At 44.7% G+C, this 22,814-nt stretch overlaps 1 protein-coding gene across 6 annotated transcripts in view; it reads left to right on the top strand.

Annotated features, from left to right (window-relative positions):
- The first annotated feature begins 718 nt into the window (after positions 1 to 718).
- PTPRO (protein tyrosine phosphatase receptor type O) overlaps positions 719 to 22,814 on the top strand; it is a 99,965-nt gene continuing 77,869 nt past the window's right edge. For 4 of the 6 annotated variants that reach the window (XM_061638510.1, XM_061638509.1, XM_061638507.1 and 1 more), the window contains exons 1-7: positions 719 to 749; positions 2,678 to 2,951; positions 15,123 to 15,281; positions 16,925 to 17,077; positions 19,856 to 20,308; positions 21,678 to 21,839; positions 22,336 to 22,541. In XM_061638510.1, coding sequence (XP_061494494.1) covers positions 741 to 749; positions 2,678 to 2,951; positions 15,123 to 15,281; positions 16,925 to 17,077; positions 19,856 to 20,308; positions 21,678 to 21,839; positions 22,336 to 22,541 — 1,416 coding nt within the window. In that variant the 5' untranslated portion in view covers positions 719 to 740. Of the gene's footprint in view, positions 750 to 2,647; positions 2,952 to 10,814; positions 10,955 to 15,122; positions 15,282 to 16,924; positions 17,078 to 19,855; positions 20,309 to 21,677; positions 21,840 to 22,335; positions 22,542 to 22,814 lie in introns of those variants that run through there. The other 2 variants (XM_061638511.1, XM_061638506.1) reach the window with 2 other exon arrangements.

Raw genomic sequence — 22,814 nt, 5'->3', positions numbered from 1 at the left:
AGTGGAAACTCACAACACTATTTTATATAGTTGTACAGGGGTTGCCAACATGGTGCCCATGGGTGCAATGAAACTCTTGAGACCTTCCCCTGCTACCCACAAAGCCTCTGAGCACCACCACTCCACTCCCCATTTCCTAGGTCACAAAGTGCTGAGGATGGTTACCTGTTTTTTCTCTTGAAAAGTAAATACAGGTGAAGGAGGAAGTTGGATGAGTGACACTCTTTCCCACTTCCTGTTTTACCTCTATAGTTCTTTTCAAGGCTCAGGTTAATTTTACCCAGATCCCTTGGGAAAGTGATGTGTGTGCTTTTACACAGTTTCTGTGTGTGTGTTGTGTGTGTGTGTGTGTGTGTGTGTGAGAGAGAGAGAGAGAGAGAGAAATGACCTGAGGAGGTGGTGCCTGTGGCACTTGCTCAAAACTCAAAATGTTCCTATGGGTCTACGAAGTTAGAGACCCCTGTATTAGTGTGGGGGGAGAAAGAGTGCCTCTTCATAGGGAAGGTATTGCCATTAGGGTACCTCTTTAACATAGTTCTAGCTTTAATTTCTAAAGATACAGAAATACCATTCTTTGCTCCAATACTCATCACTGATCAAAGGTGTGAATTTACCATTATTGCAGGCTGAAAGGGCAATTCACACAAACAGTGATTTAGGTGGTGATTATCTTATCATGATGACATAATTGCTGTACACCATGGCTTGGACTGGGGGCTGAAGTCCGTGCTGTCAGCATCATGCTACAGGTGAGGCCCTCCCTCCAGCATTGTTCTTCTTACACCCCTTACATTAGCTCAACTGCAGAGCACATGTTTTTCATGCAGAAAGTCCTGGGTTCATCCCCCAGTATCTTAAGTAGGATTAGGGAGGTGTCATGATCCACAACCAGATCTTTGAAGGCAGAGTCCTCCTCTGACAGCAGCGCCAGGAAGATGGTCAATCCATTCCTAGGCCTGTCCCACGTGGAGCTGTAGTCACCAGAGCCCACATCTCCTCTCTGAACCCCAAGGAGATCACTATACTCTGCTAATTGGTTCACAAACCCCCCAGAGGGTCAGGAGAGCTCTGAAGAGTTATCTCCACAGATTGAAAATCCAGCGCCTAGCTGACAGCTGCAGAAGAAGGCATCAGTCCTTTAAGTAGCCAGATGTTGCATTAATGGGGGTGGAGCCCAGGCTATAAAGATCTTCTAATTGCTCCAGGACACTGCTGAAACAACACGCATGTTCTGCCTCTGCTGCAGATTACTAGCTGTGGTCCTGAAATGCAGACCTATGTCTGTCTCCAAGGTGGTGTCTTGCTTCGCCTTCCAGTCTGCCAGGAACTTTGGGACTACTGACCTCCCCTTTGCTTAGACCACCATCTATCTGTGGTGGGCATCCCCATTTATCAGGACAGGCAGTCCCCTGTCTGAGAAACGGGAGAGCTGCTGCCAGTCAGTGTAGATGATACTGAGCTACATGGATCAATGATATCTTCTAAATGATGATTGTTGCAATGTGTGCATTGTACAAAAGTTTTCCCTTTAGTACTATTTTTTCTCATCCAAATATCTGCAGGTTTAATCAAAGAATTTATAGATTCTTAACTTTAAACATACTATTATTTTACTAAGCTTTCATTAATTGAATAGCAGCCCTTATTAACAGATAAGTTTTCAAATAACTCCTGTAGGGCTCAGATAGGAAAGTCTTATTTTTAATTCTTGTAGGGCTCTCCAGTGTCGGTTTTAAGGAGGAGGGAAGGGCGTCGATCCGGGACTGGCTGCCCTTCAGTCAGGACCCAAAGTGGGAAATCAGGATGTTTAGGCCAGATTCAATTATGTCCACCTGAACAGAAGTGGGATAGTTATAGGTCTGCTTGAAAAAAGCAGGGGTTGGGGCACTGACTTCAGTACCATTCCATTCTTTCCCAGTGCACATGGTGCCTGTCTTCAATCTCTATACTAAAGAGAAGAGATATCATAGTACCCAGAGGACAGGCATAGCCCTTGCCATATGTTACCTGTCGTAGCATGAGAGTGGCTGTGATATGGATCTTCCCTTACCACTGCTAGTAATATTTCAAGGACAGCGATGGTGTGTCTGGGCTACAGACATAGGGCAGTATTCAACACACTCTTTCCATCAGCCCACAAATGTTTGGCTGTACAAGTGTCCAGGCCTTTTCATCTGTTCTGGGGATTCCCCCAGCTCTCCAGAACAGATTCAGGGAGGGCTTGGGTCGTGTGTGGGGAGAGGAGCGGAGGAAAGTTCTGTTGCAGAAATGGAAATCCTTCACTAATGGAATGAGTGTGTTAGATACCACCCATAGCCAGTGTTACTTTGCTCTGGGGGCCAGCAGTACTGACATGGAAACCAATTAAGTAGCCATCTTTCATGTGTTACTGGAAGTGCCATGAGAACAACCAATCTGGAGGTAGAATGCATATCGGTAGGCAATTTTCACCCCAGAAGAGGCAATGTCAGAACTGGGGATTCTCTCCTACTATGCTTCTCTTTCTTTTTATGGATAACAGTGCTTGGTCTGACCATCATGAAACCTTCCTCATTCCCATAACTTTGCAGCTGACTGAAACACAATCCAGGTCGCTGTTCTCCTGGCTACAGACAAAACTGGGGTGCCTATTGAGCAACAGTTTACAATGCCATTTCCTTTCCTTATTGACTTGCAGAATGTGGCCCCTTTCCACGTGGCAGTCCGAGATGACAACTGCATCGTCGTTTTCCTCGAAGCAGCTGATGTGGTGAGCTCCTCCTCCGTGTACGTCGTCAAAATCACCGGTGAATCAAAGAACTATTTTTTCCAGTTTGATGAATTCAACAGCACTTTACCTGCCCCCGTGGTTTTTAATGCCACCTACCATGGCCTTTATTACATAGTGACTCTGGTGGTGGTAAGCGCAAATATGGTTTCCAAGCCAGCCAGATCAATCACTGTGTTAACCAGTAAGTAATTCTTTTTAATTTAACAAATGTGTTTAAAATGTTGGTACTATGCCTTGCTGCAGTTTACCCATAATGGTGCCAAATTTGGAGTGAAGACAGACATAAATAGAAAGAATTCACAGTGCATCCCCCAAAAACCAACTACAGTGAACATCATATCTGAAATCACAGACATGCGCACCAGTAAACTGAACACTCCCTTGGAAGATTCAGGACAGACGAAAGAAAGTAATACACAGCGCATTGTTAAAACTATGGAATTTCCTCCCACAAGAGGCAGTGATGGCCAATAAATTGGATGGCTTTAAAATTCATGGAGGAGAAGGCTATCGAAGGCTACTAGCAGTATGCTTCTTAATATCAGTTTCTGGAAACTGCAGGAGGGGACAGTGCTCTTGCGCTCAGGTCCTGCTTGCAGGCTTCCCATATGTATCTGGTTAGCTTCTGTGAGAACAGGATGCTTGACTAAGTGGGCCGTTGGACTGATCTAGCTGGCCCTTCTTATGTTCTTAACATCTGTAGGTCCACAGGTTAACCATCCCTTATTTAGTGGTTAATTTGTCTCGTCTGTCTCCCTCAGACTGAGGGTGTTGTTTGCATACATGCCAGTGTCAGCTTTCCTCCCAGCGACAACAGGAGCTAAAGAGCAGATCAGGATTGGGAATGAGGCAGGGGCATAGGGCTAAATGCCCTCTTCCACACCCATCACTATGCCATAATCTGGATCTTGATTTCCCCCCCTATACATGGCTGCTCTTTACTGAACAGAGAACACACACTCAGGAGCAACCACATGATTAATGTCACATCTAGTTTGGCCCACAGATGGAGGGGTAATTGTGACAGGAGGAGAAGCAGGCTGGCTTAGGAGCTGAGCCTAGCAGAAGGAAATTTTAAAAGACAGAAAAATCAGAATGGGAGGCAAAAGGGATTGCCAGTGTTCGCCAACATTCAACAGTTAACTGCTGCTAAATGCTGCATCTTTATGTTGTGATTCTTAATTATCTTTGTTGTCATGGCAACCCACATGGCAATCAAAACCTATTGCTCCCGCTGTGCCATATGGCTCCCTATCTGTTAAAGATCATTGGCGTATTTAGACCATATGAGAACATATTGATAAAGTATGTGCCTAATTGGGCTGTGGCTTGGGCCTTAACGCTCGGCACACCTCTTTGATCCAGGCAGAAATTGCATTCCCAGAATGTCCACCAGCATCGGCTGCTGTGGGATATAGCAAACGAGGCCGCCGATGAAACCTGACTCTGTGAAATAAGGGATGTCAAAGCAATTGGTCCCTTAGCTGTCCTTTGGCATTTCAGCACAGTTCCTTGGGGCCTGTTGATGTCTGCAGGAAGACTGCACATCACTGTCATGTTCCTCTTTAGCTCTGCGGGAAGAGTGGGAAAGCCTGAGAACAATAGGTTGAATTTGACCCTCATGTGTATGAGGCATGAGCTTTACTGCTTAGGAGCTTCATGGGCATCTGGTAGAGGCCATCTGCAACAACCGTCACTATTGGTTAGATAGAACCTGTTTAATTTTCCCCCAGGTGTTAATTCTGCCTGGCATTTCCCCCTCTGAGCTTTTTATTTTCCTCGCAAAACCTCCCCACCACAGAAGAAGGCCATTTTGCAGAATTTTCTCTACATGTTATCTATTGCTTTTGTGGCAGCCGCCACCACCCCACCATCGCACAGTGCCCTGTAGCAATGATATGTCCAGGGCACTGATTGCACCGGATGCAAAATGGTAGCCAGGCTACCATGTTAGCATGCATGCAGCATCACCCCACTAAAAACAAAAACAAAACACCCTTAGGAAAGTTTCTCCAGGGAAGGAGATCCTAATGCTGTATCAAACTTGTTTTCCTCTCCCCTGGAGAAATTTCGTGAGTATCCCCCCCCCAATTCTCTGCCTGCATATAGGGTGGACAATGATGAGAAGCCATTTGTGCAGCACTCTGGGAAGTGTTATTCAGACAGGACTTCATGATCCGCCTCTCAACACAGGAAATTGCCTTCCACTGAGTCAGATTACTGGTCCATTACAACCACGTGTGGCTGACCCTTGCTTTGCAGCATCCTAGCCAGAACAGGGTCTTTTGCAGCCCCACTCCTTGAAATCCTCTTAGAACAAGGATGGGAAGCTTGCCAACTCTTAAAGAATGGTTACCCCTAAGGTTTTGCACCATCCAAATGCCTTTGCTGGGCCCATGTGGGGGGAGGCAGAAGCAAATAGAGAAGAGACTCTCATTTCCCCCCCCCCCAGCTTCTTCCTAGGATATAAAATTACCAGTGACAATAAAGCTCTTGCCACTATCCAATAATTTATCAACTCGCAGCTGAAAACTTCCAAATGTTTTATTCAAATAAACGTTGGACAGTCGTCATTATTGCTCGCTTGAAAACTGAACTTGCTTGTCCCGTGCTCGTCTGTCTGGTAGACTGGGTAGTGGTTTCTATATACTTATAGGACAGCCCAGGTTTGCAGAAATATATTACTCTATATGGCTGCTAAGCATCGTTAATAGGCTGGGAGCAGCTTCCAGGCATGTGTGTTCCCTCCAAATTAAAAGGGGGGGGGAAGCGAGGGAGGAAAACATACAATATAATGAGGGCTGAGCAGGCTCAGAGACCTTGTGGAGCCAAAGAATGCTGAGGGTGTCAGTAGCTGAAAAAAAAGGTGGGGAGGGAAGGATGGCCTGCTTGAGCCCAACACAGGGGTGGAGAACAGCAGCCCTCCGGGCCTTCTCCATTTGGCCCTCAGAACTGTCCCCAGGCCACAGCCCTCACTGGCCCGGCTTTACTCTCCAAGTATTGTTGCTTGGCTGTAATAGGTGCTGGAACACTTAAAATGCCACTTGCTTATCAGGATGGAGAACAGAGGTGTGTGTGTGTGCAAAGAAATAAGCCGACTGTACACAGGTAAAAATGGTATTCATTGCTCCACCCACTTTTGCCCCTGGCCCCGCCCACCACCAGCATGTGGCCCTCTGAAGGTTGCCCAGAAGGGAATGCGTCCCTTGGGGTGAAAAGGGCACCACAGCCCTGCCCTGACAGCTCATCAGTGTACTGGAGTAGGGGATTTGGGTGAAAGGAATGGGTGCCAATGGGTTAAAAAAAAATCCCAGCTTGCACTCTAGGGAGAGGTTTCAGGAGAAGAAAGGAAAACAGATGGTTTTCCTGATGCATTGGCTGGAGTTAGAGGTGGAGCCAAGACATTTTGCTGCCTGAGTCAACATAAGAAGAGCCTGCTGGATCAGGCCAGTGGCCCATCTAGTCCAGAATCCTTTTCCCACATAGGCTAACCAGATGCTTATGGGAAGCCCACAAGCAGGACTTGAGCGCAAGAGCACTCTCCCCTCCTGTGGTTTCTAGCAACTGGTATTCAGGGGCATACTGTCTCTGACAGTGGAGGTAGGACGTAGCCATCAGGGTCAGTAGCCACTGAGAGCCTTTCCCCCCATGAATTTGTCTGGTCCTCTTTTTAAAGCCATCTTAGTTGGTGGCCATCACTGCCTCTTGTGGGAGCATATTCCACAGTTTAACTACACAGTCATACTGTTTTGGAATTTGTGGATTCAATTTATGAATACAGCTCCATAGTTTAGCTATGTGCTGTGTGAAGAAGTCCTTTCCTTTGTCTGTCCTGAATCTTCCAACATTCAGCTTCATTGGACGTCCACAAGTTATAGTACAACGAGAAAGGGAGAAAAACTTTTCTCTGGCCACTTTCTCCATGCCATTCACAATTTTATACACTTCTATCATTTCACCTCTTGCAACAACACTCTCCCCACGCTCCTCCCTCCACTCCACGCCAGCAGTTGAAATTGACTTTAATTTTGGCAATGGGACAGCATCTTCTACTACACCTGAAGGCAGAAGACTATAGGTCAGGGGGTAAAAGGGCAGACCGCACAGCACACACAACCCTGCCCTACAACACCTTCACACCACCCCATGCCCCATAGCATCTGCCTCCTGAGGCAGCTGCCTTACTCTTCTTAGCAGTAGGACCGGCTCTGGGTGGGTTTGGGGTAGGTCAGGATCTAGTGTAAGATGATGATGATATTATTTAATTTATATAATGCCAAAATAGGCTTCTAAGCAGTTTCCTGGTATAAAAACCAAGCACTGTACACAAGCATTAAAATATAAACATCCATAATTAAAATACACAATAAAATAATTCCATTATAGCAACACAGTAGTTAAATCAGGTTGGCAGATTAACACAATGCCTGTATAAACTTGCAAATGACTTGCAGCTTATTCACACAGGCATAATAAATTCCTTGATTTCTCAAAGGTTCTGTCTACACTAGACATTTTTCTATTTTTAAATATATATAATTAAAAACAACCTTTTAAAAACATCTATCTATCTATCTATCTATCTATCTATCTATCTATCTATCTATCTATCTATCTATCTATCTATCTATCTATCTATCTATCTATCTATCTATCTATCTATCTATCTATCTATCTATCTATCTATCATATATAACAATATATCTCCTGCCCTGTAAGAACTCAAGGGTGGTGTTGTATATTAAGATTTTCCTTGCATATGTCACATGGGGTGTAGTAGGTCATTGAGTCAATCTCCCAAGTCACCACTTTGTATCTGGCTCCACCTCAAGCTATTATTTTGCATCTCCCTGCTGTTGGTGGATCTCAAGGTTCTCTGAAGAAACAAAGTAGATCCTGCTAGCCTCAAGTCTGCCCGTGTACATTTGGTTTCTGCAGGCCAATGGAAACCACTGCACTAAAGTGTGCATGCAGTCAAAGGTGAGGGGACATAGCTCAGTGGCAGAGCATGTGCTTCGCATGAAGAGGGTCCCAGTTTCAATCTCTGGCATCTCCAGTTAAATGGGAGAGCCTTTTGCCTAAGATTGTGGAGAGCTGCTGCCAGTCAGAGTGGACAGTACTGGGCTTGCTGGACAAATGGCCTGACTTAGTATAAGACGTCTTCCTCTGAGAGCATGGAGACTGGAACCAAGCCTATCAGTTGGCTCTAGGTATTGAAAAATATAATCCCTGGATTTATTTTTCCTTGAATGAAATCTGCAGCATGAATCTCGGTCCGTTTTATTGATGCTTTCAAGATATTGTTTTTTGTTTCTGGAAAGCAGTGTAAAACTTTGCTACTAAAACAACATGCTTGCATTATCGCCCTTTCTCCATCCAGGGGCTTAGATTTTACACCAAGCCTAACAATGCTGCCAACTCTGGATCAGATAACCTATTTTTTCTTTTTCTTTTTTTCCTTTCTTTCTCTTCCCCCCCTCCTAATTCTGCATTGATCTTGTTCCTTGTCACAGGCTGATTGCATCAGGAGAATAAGAATTATATGTTTATGAGTTTGGGAATGACTCTAATGTACCACATTCTTCACACTAGGGGGCAGGGGGTGGTTGGAGCACAAAATTATTTTTCAGCTGGGACATTGGCCGGAGCTAACAGCCTGTGTAGCGAAATAAACATAGCGGTGGGCACTAATTGTGAAGTCCTGGGTTCAAAATCCCCATTTTGTCCTGATCCTCTTGGAGTAGCCTTGGGTAAGTCTCTGTCTCCCAGCCTAACCTATCTCAGAAGGCTGTTGTAAGATGGGGAACCTGCGGCCCTATAGATGATACAACTCCTATCAGCCTCAACCAACAGTTTGTTTGCCGCCCTGGGCTCCTACTGGGAAGAAGGGCAGGATATAAATCAAACAATAAAATAAAAATAAATAAAACAAACATGGCTAGTGATCAGAAATGATGAGAGTTGGAGTCCAGTAACATTTGCAGGGTCAAAGGTTCCTGGGATACAGGGTAACCCCCCATGTGAGACTCCGTCCATTCTTCCTTGCTTCTCCTTGAATGACTCCTCCCCTTCTCCCACGTGCCTGGAACCTCTTCTCAGAACTCAGTACAAGCTTCACTGGATTGTAATGCTTGCCTCAAAGAGTACATGAGCATTGCAAAATCCCTTTGGGTAATGCTCACCTACTCTTTGAGGCAAGCATTAAAGAATCCTTCTCCAGTTCAGTTTAGAAACCAAACTGGAGAAAAAATCCTGACTTAATCCACCTCCCACTCACCCAGTCCTAAACCCCAATTATGGCAAACTTTGCATGCTTAGGAGTTGTCATGCAGAGCTGTGAAAGGCACCCATAGCTGAGGAAGCTGATGACCCAGTTCTGTGTGTCGCCCCTGCTCTTCTCTCTTGGAAACCTCCCTTGCGTGCCTGTTGCCTGGTGTTTGAGGCCGGAAATACGTCCCCTTGATTGCAACAGTTGTTTACTATTACGGGTGTGTGTCTCTCTCAATGCACTGGGGGAAGAGGTCACTGTGGCTGATTCAGCAAATTCCTCTCCTGGGCCTTTTGTCTGTTCTGCTTCCTCACCCAAAGCAGGACAAACCAGCAGTCCAATTGCAGAAGAAGAGTGGGAGGGAGCAACTGTGTGCATGTGTCAAGGTCCAGCAGGGTCAGAGTTAAATAGCATAGTACTTAATACTTTATTGTATTATTTTATTTATTACATTTATACCCCGCCTTTCTTTTCATGATAGAAACCCAAGGCGGCTTACATATGGTTCCCAGGCGGTCTTCCATCCAGGCACTGACCAGACCTGACCCTTCTTAGCTTCAGCTGGGAACTGGCCTTATGTGCCTTCAGAGTAGGGTTGCTAGGTTCAATCCCTGAGACTGACCCTGTATCTTTAGGAGAAGAGAAAGTCAGCCAAGTGCAGGTGTTCTTGCAACACTGTAATATGAAAAGCCACAAGGTGGAATTCTCCCTTCCCCCTGCACAACTTTTAAATATACAGAAGACCTCTTGGTTGCCAGGCCCAGCCTCCAAGAGGTCTTCTGTATCTTTAAAAGTTGTGGAGGGGGGAAGGAGAATTCCACTTTGTGGTCTCTTCTTTTTGATCTTCTTATGTGCAGCCTAGCAATCTAAAGTAGGCACTGGCAGTAGAGAATTCAAGGATCCACAGGCAGAAGACATGGCCTAAGACAGCTAGGCTATGCCCAGGCCTTGTTTAGCACCTTCTCGCACAGACAAGCTGCACAGACCAGGGAACTAAACCCAGGAGAGTTCTTATAAAAGTCCAGCATTGCCCCTATTGGCTTTCCAAGTCACATTCTAGGCAAATTGATCACAGTTTTCCTTCCCTTCCTGTCACTGTCAGGGGGAGGGGTGATGTGGAGCAGCAAGTCCCTCCACCTATTAGCTGTCCTGGGTCCTACTTCCAGAGTCTGTCATCTGAGCCTGCTTTCTCCTAATATATGCATTCTTGTAAACATTGGTTGGAGAACCGCATCACAAAATTTGGATGTGTGAATTTTGAAGGATGGCTGCATTTTGATTCTCATATTGTTTCAGACAGTGCAAATTTGATAGCGTTGGCTTTAAATGCAAATTGAATTGAATTGTTCCCCCATCCCTACATCTTATAAGTTTCTCATCTCCCACATCGTCCATGCATTTAAATGTAAGCACACTTTCTCCTGGGTTGCAGTGTGGCAACCGCAACAAAGACAGGTTTGATCTCCTCCTCTGATCTTGAAGGTCTTGCCTCTCATGAAGTGGGTTCTAGCTCATGAAAGCTTGCACCATTAAAAAAAATGGTCAGGGTCACAAGACTCTTTTGTTGTTATTGTTGTAGTTGTTTGTTTGCTTGTTTTTTCCTGCCACTGGTTAGCACAGTTACCCCTCTGGACATTGACCTTGAAGAGTGAGTGTAGGGTTGCTTTCCCACGTAACTCCGGGGATATCTCCAAAAGACACAAGGTGAATATGGCATCTCAAAATGCTCTGTTAATCTCTAAATGCTCTCAGTGTTAATCCATGTTGATTTTCTAGTTGCTGCTGGAAGGAAAAGAGAGTTTAATCCAGTCATCACTTAATTCAATCGAAAGATCAGGAGGACCAAAATAAAATTGCAGTAAAAAGGAATACAGCTTCCGTTCCTGATTTGATTTCTTCTAGGAAGAAGAAGCGGGGTAATGCAATCACTCAGTCTATAAAGTTGCCATAATTAGAAAATTGTAATGTGATTATAGCAGAGGAAGCCTCCGTCAGGCGGAAAGTAATGAAAGATAGCGAAGCCCTGTGTGCCTTCACACAGCAGTAATTGGCAAAATGACTCTTTGGAGTCAGAAGGCAGATCATCTTTCCTGATCCGACGCAAAATAACATGTGCACCCATCCCTTTCTAACTGTTGCATTGCATTCATTAGTTTTAATATCTTGCCTTTCCTCCAAGGGGCTCAAGGCAGTATGCATAGCCCTTTTCCCCGCCCACCGACCATTTCATCCTCACAAGAGCACTGTGAGGTTTGTCAGGCTGAGGGAGTATTGGCCCAAGATCTTCCAGTCAGCTTCATTATATTATGATTATGATTTATTAGATTTATATCCTGCCCTTCCTCCCAGAGCTTCACGGCTAAGTTGGGATTTGAATGAGTTGTAGGCAAACACCCTAACCATTGCACCATGCTGCCTACTCATGTCATTATGTTACAAGCCAAAGGGGTCTAACGACTTCTCCGTACTATACATGGCTTACTTGAATGTTGCAGGTAGATGGAAGCTATACTCATGTTTCACAGGGGTACCACCATGGCAGATGACAAGAGGGTTGTATTGCAATTTGTCAGCCGAGTAACAGGTCACATAAGTCAGGATTTCCTATAAAGATGCTGAATTTGGCCTGGTACCGCATTCTGGACAACTCATTGTTCATTCTTCTGTCTGGGCTGATCTATTCACAGATTCAAGTCAGCTGCTGATGTCATGCTCCTTGAGTGATGTGTATGGGTGTGACTGCAACATCATAGGATGGTGTTCATCAAGGAGCCATCACAGATCTAACTTACATACAGGGCATGCTCCAGCTTTAATGGCTATGGTCTACCTCTACTGTCGGAGGCAGGATGCCTCTGAATACCAGTTGCTGGGAATCACAAGTGGGGAGAGTGCTGTTGCATTTGGGCCCTGCTTGCGGTCTTCCCATAGACATCTGGTTGTGAGAACAGGATGCTGAACTGGATGGGCCTTTGGCCAGATCCAGCAAGGCTCTTAGTATGTTCTTATGCTTGAGGAGTCTCTTGAAAAGGTGCCACTGTTGGGCCCCTTCCCGTGGGCTTACCTGGCAGCAGCAGTCACATAAGTGGCAGCAATGCACTTAAAAGCACCTAGAATGACCCTGATGAAGTGTCTCTCTGGAGCATTGTGGGAAATCTAAGTGGTGGCTCCTTCTGGGGGCCACCATGTCCCTGAATACCACAGAGTTAGGAACTGGGAAGAAATTAAGTTCTGCTGACATTTTAACGTAAACCTGCTGAACTGGCACTTCCTGAAACAAATGGGAACCGAAATGTAAGTATCCTTCAAAATCTGCACTTCTCTGAATTTTGTGATATGTACAAAAAAAACGATGTTAGGGGAAATTGCTTGCAAAAAATGCACAGTGAAAAGCATGCTTAAATACATTATATTGGGGAAAGTGTTTGCAAAAAATGACCTATTGGGCAAAACTGCATACAAAAATGTATATATCTGGAGAAATGTGTACTAAAATGCAGACAGATTTTCTTGAGGACTTGCAAACTGATGTGGAAATGTGGTGAAATGAATTTAAGATTGATTGATTGATTGATTTGATTTGATTACGGTCATAGACCAGCCAGTCAGTTACATGTAAAAAAAAAAATTCTCAGAATACACTTATGCAAAACAGTATATAAAAAGATATAATTTAAAATATACATATAAGATTCATAGTTTCCGAGGCATCAATTTTGTGCGAATTTGAATCACTACAGCAAAGAAATTAGCAGCCTTGTTTGTAATATAGGGGTCTATCTGCAAGTAAATACTAAACATAAAAGGTTGAGTCTCTGTCATGAAATTTCTGTATAAGTGGCAGGATGAAACGTAAACAGGGGGCCTCATAAAATCTGCAATCTAAAAGAACATGATCAACAGTTTCGATGGTTCCACAATTACACGGACAGAGTCATTCGAGAAAAGGAATTTTTCTGTATCTTCCCTCTAAAAGAGCAGAGGGAAGTACATTAAATTTAGCCAATGTAAATGCCCTTCTAAGTCTAGGGGAATATAAATGAGTTAGATACTGAGCTAAAGTGAACGGTTTTATATACAGATTAGGAGCGAAGCTATAACGAGACAGAGAAATAAGGGTTTGGAGAATTTAAGATTGGAAAAATAGTAAATGAAATTTTCGTATCCCTCTGTCCCTTCCTCTCTAGAGTGCATTGGGAGAAACTGAAATAGCGCTCTCCCTCATCCAGCTGCCTTTTGGTTTTCTGAATACTGGGAGATTATATTTTAAGGAGGTCCCATATCAGGCATCAGCTGTGCATCCTGTCAGTGGTTTCTGGGGCCTAAGCAGCTGCCCAAGGGTGCCACATGCTGGTCACCAGCATGTTTCTCAGTGGAATCGGTTCACACGTTTACCTTTCATACATTGGCCCCATCTACACTATACATTTAACTTAACGTAGTATCATACTACTTTAAACAGTCATGGCTTCTCCCAAAGCATCCTGGGAACTGTAGTTTGTTAAGGATGCTGAGAGTTGTTAGGAAACTCCTATTCTCTCCCCCCCCACACACACACAGAGCTACAATTCTTCCCAGGAATCTTTGAGAATTCCAGCTCTGTGTGGGGAATAGGGCTCTCCTAACAGCTGGTGTAGCACAGTGGGGAGGAGACCCTGGCTGGGAGTCTGTAAGTTCAAATCCCCACTCGTGTCTCCTGGGTGTCAAGGGCCAGCTAAAGATCACCCCCACAGCAAGTGGCTCAGGGGTTACGTGCCCTGCCACCGTGCAGCCATGAGCATGCTGCATAGTCCCAAGGCCCAGTTGCCCCCCAGCTGGCAGTTGCGGACAAGGAAGCAGTTGGCTTGTGCAGCTGTGTCAAGCTGAGCAGGCCCTAGCCAGCTGGGGAGGACTAGCCTCAGAGGGATGCAATGGTAAACCCCCTCTGAATACCGCTTACCATGAAATCCCTATTCATAGGGTAGCCATAAGTCAGGATCGACTTGAAGGAAGTCCATTTCCATTTTCAACAACTCTCAGCACCTGTCACAAACTACAGTTCCCAGGATTCTTTGGGGGAAGCCATGACTGTTTAAAGTGGTGTGATGCTGTTTTAAATGTATAGTGCAGATGGAGCCTTTGAGAAATCAAGCAATTTATATGCATGTGTGAATAAGCCCCAAGTAATTTGCAAGTTTTGCCAAGGATGTCACTGGAATTCCATGTTCTTTTTTTTAACCATTTTTATTTTATGTTATAATGAAAAAGATAACATAACATACAAGATAAACTGGAAAATCAGTTATAAAATAAAAACAGTAACATTGTTGACTATATTCTCCATCCACAAAGCTGAGAGTGAATCAGACGAGAGCGGGATGAGTGACTAATGCTCTTTTGTTATACTAATTTCTTTCTACTAGGGGCTTTGCCCCTGCATGCTTTGTGTGCCAACCCCCACCCCCAGCAACTCCCAAACACAGGGACTCCCCCCCTCAGGAACTGCCAAACGCACACGCACACACACACTGCCCCCCTCAATGAGCCATCAAATGTCCTCCTCTCCTTCCCCCCAAATGGGTTTTCAAGCTTCTTCCTCTCCACCCCTTTAGACCTTCTCCTGTGAGGAGGTGGCCAGCTGAGGTGAGCGACACAGGTATAGTGGGGAGTGGCTGGTGCACCACTCGAGCAACTGTTCTGCTCTCCCGCCGCTTCCTTCCTCCTTGCCTTCCAACGCTGAGGCTGTTGATGAAGTGGGGGGGGCAGCAACAGTAGAGCAGAACAGTTGATGAGGCTGGCCTGACTGTTCCTCCATGGCTTGCTCGACCCATCTTGCCCTCCCATCTTGCTTGCTTGGCCACCTGCCCAACATGCTGGTTTCCTTAACTGCCCGGCCACTGTCCTCGCCATCCTCACTTGCCTTATGCCCTCACTTGCCTCATACCTGGTGCTTCCTCTCTGCCCCCATGGAATGCTGCCATCGTACTGTGTGATGGCTTTCAAAAATATATGTATAGATAGAAAAGCATAACTTGATATCTTGAGAACTAAACTTCCTTCCTTCCTTCCTTCCTTCCTTCCTTCCTTCCTCTCTCTCTTTTTCAGAACCTCTACCTGTAACCAGCGTTTCCATCTATGATTACAAACCATCGCCAGAAACTGGAGTATTGTTTGAAATCCAATATCCAGAGAAATTCAATGTTTTCACCCGGGTCAATATAAGCTACTGGGAAGGGAAAGATTATCGGACAATGTTGCATAAAGGTGGGTAGAAAGTGACTGTTAAACAAGTGCCAATATAATAAACATCACAACGCACACAAGGCCGCATGCATGTGTGTGTGCATGTATATGTGTGCAGTATTTTTCTGGATCTACTTTATCTTCACACCCCCTTCCCTGTTCACATCCATGCACATGCCATTTGTGCTTCCTGCAGATAATTGTCACAAACACATGCTTCTTGAATGAGCCATTTTACACCAGGGTGGCAATCGTTGCGGGCTGCATGCTGATGAGTGGGTATAACCAGAGCCAAAAGGGGGGGGGGACCAAAAGTGGCCAGGATTGTCCCTTTTCTGTCTCCCACTTTCTGATACCTCTTTCTGTTTCTTTCTTTCTCTCCCCCCCCCATCTTCCTCCCCCACTCAGCAAGCTGTCAGGGAAGAGTCAGATTATTTTTGCTAGAAGCCTGAAGGGATTGATTGCAGAGAGCTTTGCTCCCCTCTCCTCCTTGCATCACTCCATCTCTTTCTGCTCCACCATGTCTCATTTTCCCCTCCTGACTGCTCCTCTCCCTCTGGGCTGCACCCACCCACATGAAAGGTCTTCCACCCCTGATATACCCATTGTCTTCATGCACAGTCTTATAGTTGACCAACAGTTGATAGTGTGGCCTGCCTACGCCCTTCCCTGTCTCACCCCTCCACAGCCAACAATTCACAGCCCTTTCTGTCCTTGGGCCCTGCGTGCTGACCCCATTTTAAACTTTTGAGGAAGCTTGAATTCTCATAGCATTTCAGCACCTGATCCAATGGCGAGGTTAGATCTCATTTCACTATAACACAGTGTATATACAGAAATACTGTTCTTTGCCCAGATATTCATCACCATTAAATGTGTGAAGCTCACATTAAACCTGAAATAAGCTGCAGTTCACACAACCTAAGATTAAGAGTAGAGACACGCTTACTGTTTTATTGGTTCCAGTGCCTCTCCACCTCTCTTTTCTGAAAAAGGGGGAATATGACACTAGTCAAACCCCACCTGTTTTTACTGTAAAACCTGGTGGGATCGACTCGAGTTTTTTTTTTTTAATAATTCAGCTTCAGACAGATTTTACAACTGATTGGCAGATCAACCCGTTGCCCCTTCAGGTGTGGCCAATGGAAACACTTTGTTGTAGGCAACTAGTGTGCTCACAGCCTCAATTGGTTAATTGCCCTATTGTGGTGGCATCATTGCTATATGCCAGGGCCTGGAGGTTGTAGTCCCTGCTATAGGCTTCATGTCACAAACACCCCCCATCGTGTTTCTTATCCCTATTACATTAGCTCAATGATCAAGCATTTGCTTTGCATGCAGAAGGTCTCAATCCCCATTATCTCTAGGTATGGTTGGGAATATCCCGTCTAAAACCCTGGAGAGTGCTGCCAGTCAGAGTAGACAATACTGAGCTAGATGGACCAATGGTGTTACTCAGCAGAAGGCTGCTTCCTGTGTTCCTACGTGACATTCAGATGGATAGCTAAAGATGCTTCCTGAATGGGAATGGCTGGAAGGGGAATAGTATTATTTACTATTATTTGCCGTTTTGCATGCAGCAGATCCCAGGTATAGTCCCTGATATCTCTAGGTAGAACTGGGAAGGCTAGTTTAATCCATGCCATTTGTTTACCACTCCACAGATTTCTTTAAAGGCAAAACTGTTTTCAGTCACTGGCTGCCAGGAATATGTTACAGCAACATCACATTTCAGCTGGTGTCTGAAGCGACATTCAATAAAAGAACGCTGGTGGAATACAGCGGGGTTAAACATGAACCAAAGCAACACCGAACAGGTAATATGAGTGGTGTGTGTGTGTGCATTGTATCCAGGTGCAGAAATGTGCATTGCTCCCTTAAGCAGAAATCTTTTCCTAGGAGTAGCCCTTCTCTGGTCCGGTGTTTTAGAGGCTTGCCAGGGAAATGGACCCTATATACCAGGGACGAGGGACCTTGTGGCCCTCCAGATGTTGTTGGACGCATCAGTCTTAACCAGCAAGGCCACTGATCAGGGATGAAGGTTCCCCATCACTGACCTAATCCCATCCACACCATACATTTAAAGCACTCTTATACCACTTTAGGAGTCATGGCTTCCACCAAAGACTCCTGGGAAGTGTAGTTAGATAAGAGTTCTGGGTAAAGTTCTGTGACCAAGTAAACTACAGTTCCCAGAATTCTTTGGGGGAAACCATGACAGTTAAAGTAGTATAAGTGTGCTTTAATGGAATAGTGTGGATGTGACCTTAGAGTATAAGCTAAGCATTAATTATTATTTTATAATGAGTTGCCCACTTATTTTCTGGTAAGGCTCCTGTAGCTTTGTGAACTGTCCCACTGGCCCCTGAATTCAGCACCAGAGTTTTGTCCTTCTTTGGAGGTGCAGTGATGAGAAGCACTTGGGTGATGAAATTCAGCCTGCTGTATGGTGAGTTTAACAGCAAAGGAAGCTTACCACAAAAAGTTGGCAACCCTGCTTTATTTGGCAATCCCTACCTTATTTAGTTTTCCCCTGATGAGTCCTTTCTCCAAGGAATGCAAGGCATCATACAAGTGTTCATCCTGTTTTATCCTCACTGTCTCGCAGCCCAAGACCAACATGCTATTGACTACACCAGACTCCCTCAGAGGATCTTCCAGGCTGGAGCTTACCCATCCGTCAATCTGGCAGGGCAATCTCCTTCAAGCACCAATCTCATTGCTGACATCTTTAGAGGGAGACATGTTACCCTTTAACATGCTCTAGGCAAATTGTATGCACTTCAATAGGGAGACTAATTATATTGTCTTGCACCTCTTCCCTCTCCCCAGTCTCCTGCTCTTGATCAGTTTATGCCTTGAAGTGTGAAGGCTTAGACAACTTCTTTATATATATATAAACATGACAAAATAGCTATGTTATATGGATTGAAAATGACACTTCTGCAAGGTCTGGAACCCTTTTTAATTCCATCTTGGAAGTGCACCCAGGAATTCCTTCTAATCTCAGAAGCCATTAGACCGTGCCGTTGTATATCAGCCTCTTATATTTCTGGTTGCTTTCATCAAGGGAAATTCAGTAAAAGCAAGAAGTGAAAGAGCAACTGCTAACAAAGACCCCATGTGGTGTAGCAGCTAGAGTGTCAGACTAGGACTGGGAAGACTCAGGTTCAAATCCGCTGTAGTGATCCAGAGCCAGTCAGTATCTATTAGCCTAACCTACCTCACAGGGTTGTTGTGTGAGAATAAAATGGGGGGGGGAGAACGATATACCCTGCCTTGAAATCCTTGTAGGAATGGCAGGTTATAAATGAAATAGATGAATACCAGCATTTTCATATTCCAGCCAGGAAAATTCCAGAGATGTTTTGGTTTGTCTTCCCAAAATTCCACCTGAACAGGCTCCTTAAAAACTTATATTGGTTCATGCCTCAGATCATATTGGTGTTCCACACTGCACAGAGTTTCTGTTCCTGGGATATGTTCAAAAGGGACAACCTGGACCACTGAAGGGGAGGGAGAAGGGGAGAGGGGGAGGAGTAGGAGGTGGGAGGGGAGGAGATCAGTGGGTGGGCACTGGGCAGAGGGAAAGCTCCTTTCCTTTCCAAAAGGAAAACATTGTTAACAGTATCTTCCCCCCCCCCAGGATTTCCCCCACCTTTTTATTCTACAGCAGACACATGTAGTCTCCCACCCAAATTTAAACCAAAGCTGTCCCTGACCACATCTACACCAGACATTTATTCCACTTTAAACAGTCATGACTTCCCTCAAAGAATCCTGGGAAGTGTAGTTTCTGAAGGGTGCTGGGAGTTGGTAGGAGTCGCCGTATTCCCCTCACAGAGCTACAGTCTCAGAGTTCTCTGGGAAAAGGGGCTGACTGTTAAACCACTCTGGCCACTGGAAGTCAGTCAGAGGAATAGGAGTCTCCTAACAATTCTCAGCACCCTTCACGAACTACATTTCCCAGGATTCTTTGGGGGAAGCCATGACTTTTTAAAGTGGAATCAGTGTCTGGCGTGGATGTGACCCCCTTATTAGCCAAGCCAAACAGCTGTTAGTCTGGCTTTTAGAACACTGATAGTTGGTTCTTACTGAGCATTCCTGTACTATCATAGACTTCAATGTTAAATTAATTAAATTAATTAAAAATCACCCATGCATTTTTAAACTTTTAAACTGCAGAAGATGAAGGTCAGAGTATGGGGCAAGGTCAGTAATAGGATTACAGATACTCTGTGAACATGGCTGATTTTTAATTAATTTCAACAAATTATGAGACCACAGACAGAAAAAAGTCTAACAGGGGTCTTATCTATTTGGATACACAGGTATATAGATTGTACACTTGTTGAATGTAACATCCCATTGGTAAGATATTGAGAAGGGAAAGGAAATTTGGACAATTTAAGACATTTTGAATTAAGTCAAAATCTATTATTTCTGAAATAACTATCTTAATGATAATCAAGGAAATTAAATTCAGATTTTTTTAATTCGAATAATGAATATTGTTATGAAAATGGTTGAATTTTGTTTATAATTGAATTTTATGTATAATACACATATTTTAAAAAGTGTTTTATCTTTTCCAGTTCCCTACCCACCTCGAAACATTTCTGTGCATATAATACATATGAACTTAAATGAGAACTGGGAGGAACACAGTGGGAGTTTCCCAGAGGAACCATTCTTGGGATCACAGAATGCAATGCAACAGGAGAAAGTTACCCACATTTTGGATGAGCTCCCTGAGTTCCCGACAGTGAACACTTCCTATACGTGGCCTGACTACCATTATAATAGCAGTGATTATGAAGCCACGTCTCAGCCAGATTGGTGGGTGAATGAACCTGACTCCCCAGAGAATGAAGACGAGTTTGTTAATGCAGTCCCAAGAGATTATGAGAACATCATCCCAACTGCAGGGTTTGGAAGTCCTTCTCCTGAGCCTCACTTGTTCCTCCCAGTGAAAATGGCGCTGAGCTGGTTGCCCCCCAAGCCACCCACAGCCTTTGATGGCTTCCATATTAATATTGAGCGAGAAGGTAAAGTTAAACACAGCACGGTTCAGAATTATGAGATCAGGGCTGGGGCTGGCACCTCATATCTTTGGGCAATTTCCAAGGTCCCAAGGCCCCAGCAGGGCCCATCATTCTTGCCTGTTCTGGCCTCCCCACCCCTTTATTGTATATTTTTCTGGTCTGGCACTCGCAAGTAGCACTAGATAGCCTGGTCTAGCCTCCATTTTGAGTTTGCACAATGCCCCAATGCAATGTTCCTCTGGAGCACTGTGGAAAACTAAAATAGTGGTTAGAGCTAGCAAGTTAGTGCTGCTCAGAATGCTGCTGCTGCTGGCTTCCGCCATTGCCAGGTAAGCCTGCCAGGCTCATTGACAGAGAAGAAGGTCCACCAGAAGACACTTTGCCTAGGCTGCCTTCAACCTGTATGGCAGCAGAGGGGCGTCTTCTATACAGCAGCAAAAGCCCTGAGCAGAACTAGGCCTGGCTACAGTTTTCAGGGATACACCTCTGGAAGCCTTCTGACAACTAGATTTTAGAGTATCCATCTCGGGAGTAAAGCAGCCATGAAATCTGATGTGTCTGACTCAATACAGAAATGTGAATTAATTGACTGCTATTTTGGTCTGTGTTTGCGTTTCTCCTTCTAGGTACTGTGCTTTATTTCCACCCACTCATGGCAAACTATAATTAAAACAAATAAAAAATTATTTCAGGTGTAATTTTAAATGCTATTAAAATGATTTCAAATATCATTTTAGATTATTTTGTAGCCTGGCCTTTAAAAATATATGATGATGATGATGAATGAGAGATGATGAGGCCCACTATTTTGCTTGAGAACACCTTTTATGTTTGCCACCCTGGGCTCTGCCGGGAGAAAGGGTGGGGTATTAAATAAATAAATATTATTTCTTGATGGAGAATGTAACAACCCTTTGTTTCTCATCAGTTGTGGTGATGATGATGATGGTAAAATTGATTACCCGCCCTTCACCAGCAGGTCACAGGACGGGCCACAACAACCTAAAATTCATCATTAAAAAAAGTTAAAACAAATTACAGAAACAGGAATAGGGTGGGTCCCGAAAACACACATCTTAAGTGTCACAGGCCAGGGTAAAGAGGCTTGTGTGAACACTTTCCTTGATGACTAATACCACTTGAGGTGATTTGTCCCATTTTTTATTTATCCCTTTGCATCCATGCATCAGCTCCAGTCATTCATAATCCTCTGAGTGATGCTACAAGACAGTAAAAAGAGGAATTTACTCACCAGGATTAATCCACTCTTCTAGGCCTGCTTTTAGGGTACTGTGATACATGTCAGTACCTCTATAGCTAGAAACCTCTCAGATTCTAGCTAATTTAGATCTCTTCTCCTCTCTCGATTTAGAGAACTTCACAGAGTTCGTGACGGTTGGCGAGGACATTCATGAGTTTTCCACTGATCTGAAAGAACCAGGGAAATATACAGTATCTGTTACAACATTTAGCTCGTCTGGGTCATGCGAGAGTCGGGAAAGCCAATCTGCCAAAACACTTAGTTTTTACATTAGTAAGTCCACACGTGATCATCTTACGTAATATGCACTGATATCTGCAAGAGCATAAATGACCAGCACTTTGGTTCACCAGTGCTAAATGTTGCTCCTCCTTTAACTTCTGCTTAAATCTGATTCTTACTGTTTTGTTTCCTGCTGCCCCCACCCCCCACCGCCGCCCCTTGTCCTTGAGCAGTGAGAAGTTCTAGGAGCAACAGTGTTAGATTCAGCTTTCTTTGGGTGAGAGAGCACCGGGGACTTTAAAGCAGGTATGGGGAATCTGTGGCCCTCCAGATGCTGTTGGACTCCAGCTCCCCTCAACCCCAGCCAGCATGGCTGCAGGTCAGGGATCTGTGAAAGCTGCAAAAAAAAACTTGCATGCATAACAAACAGCAATCCCATAATAAGTACGCACCCGGAAATACCCTTAGCTTGGATCCCACCCAATGTGTTTATTGGGGATGGCCAGCCTTTGACAATGGTTGCAGCCAGTTTCTGGTTATGTTTTAGGTCCAACGGGGGAATTGATAGAAGAGCTCACAGAGAAGCCTCAGAACGTCATGGCAACAGTGCTGAGCTCCACCACTGCCTCATTGTCCTGGACAACTTCACAGGAGACCAGCACCGGCACCCCCAGCCCAATCATATCTGTTGTGTCCTTGACGTGCCAGAAGCAGAAGGAGAGTCAAAGGCTTGAGAAACATTATTGCATGGAGGTAAGAGGCAGAGAAACACTGTGGCTGCTTCCAGACTGTTGCTGTCTGGCAGGCGGGATTCAATTACATACTAGCAAATTCAGGTTCGTGCAATTAAAATGGATTCGGCACCCTTAAGCAACAATCCGGCATTTATTTACATATAAATCAGACCGTTTGCAGTAAGGGAAGTGACAGGGACGTGCACTGGAAAGTGTGGATAACAATTGCTTGACCTGATGTCATATAACTTAGGAACATAGAAAGCTGCCTTTAAACAGAGACACACCATTA

This window comes from Rhineura floridana, chromosome 8 (assembly GCF_030035675.1).
Source record: "Rhineura floridana isolate rRhiFlo1 chromosome 8, rRhiFlo1.hap2, whole genome shotgun sequence".
In the NCBI taxonomy this organism is placed as follows: domain Eukaryota; kingdom Metazoa; phylum Chordata; class Lepidosauria; order Squamata; family Rhineuridae; genus Rhineura; species Rhineura floridana.
Note: the sequence above shows the minus strand (reverse complement) of the source record. Positions and strands in the feature narration are given on the sequence as shown.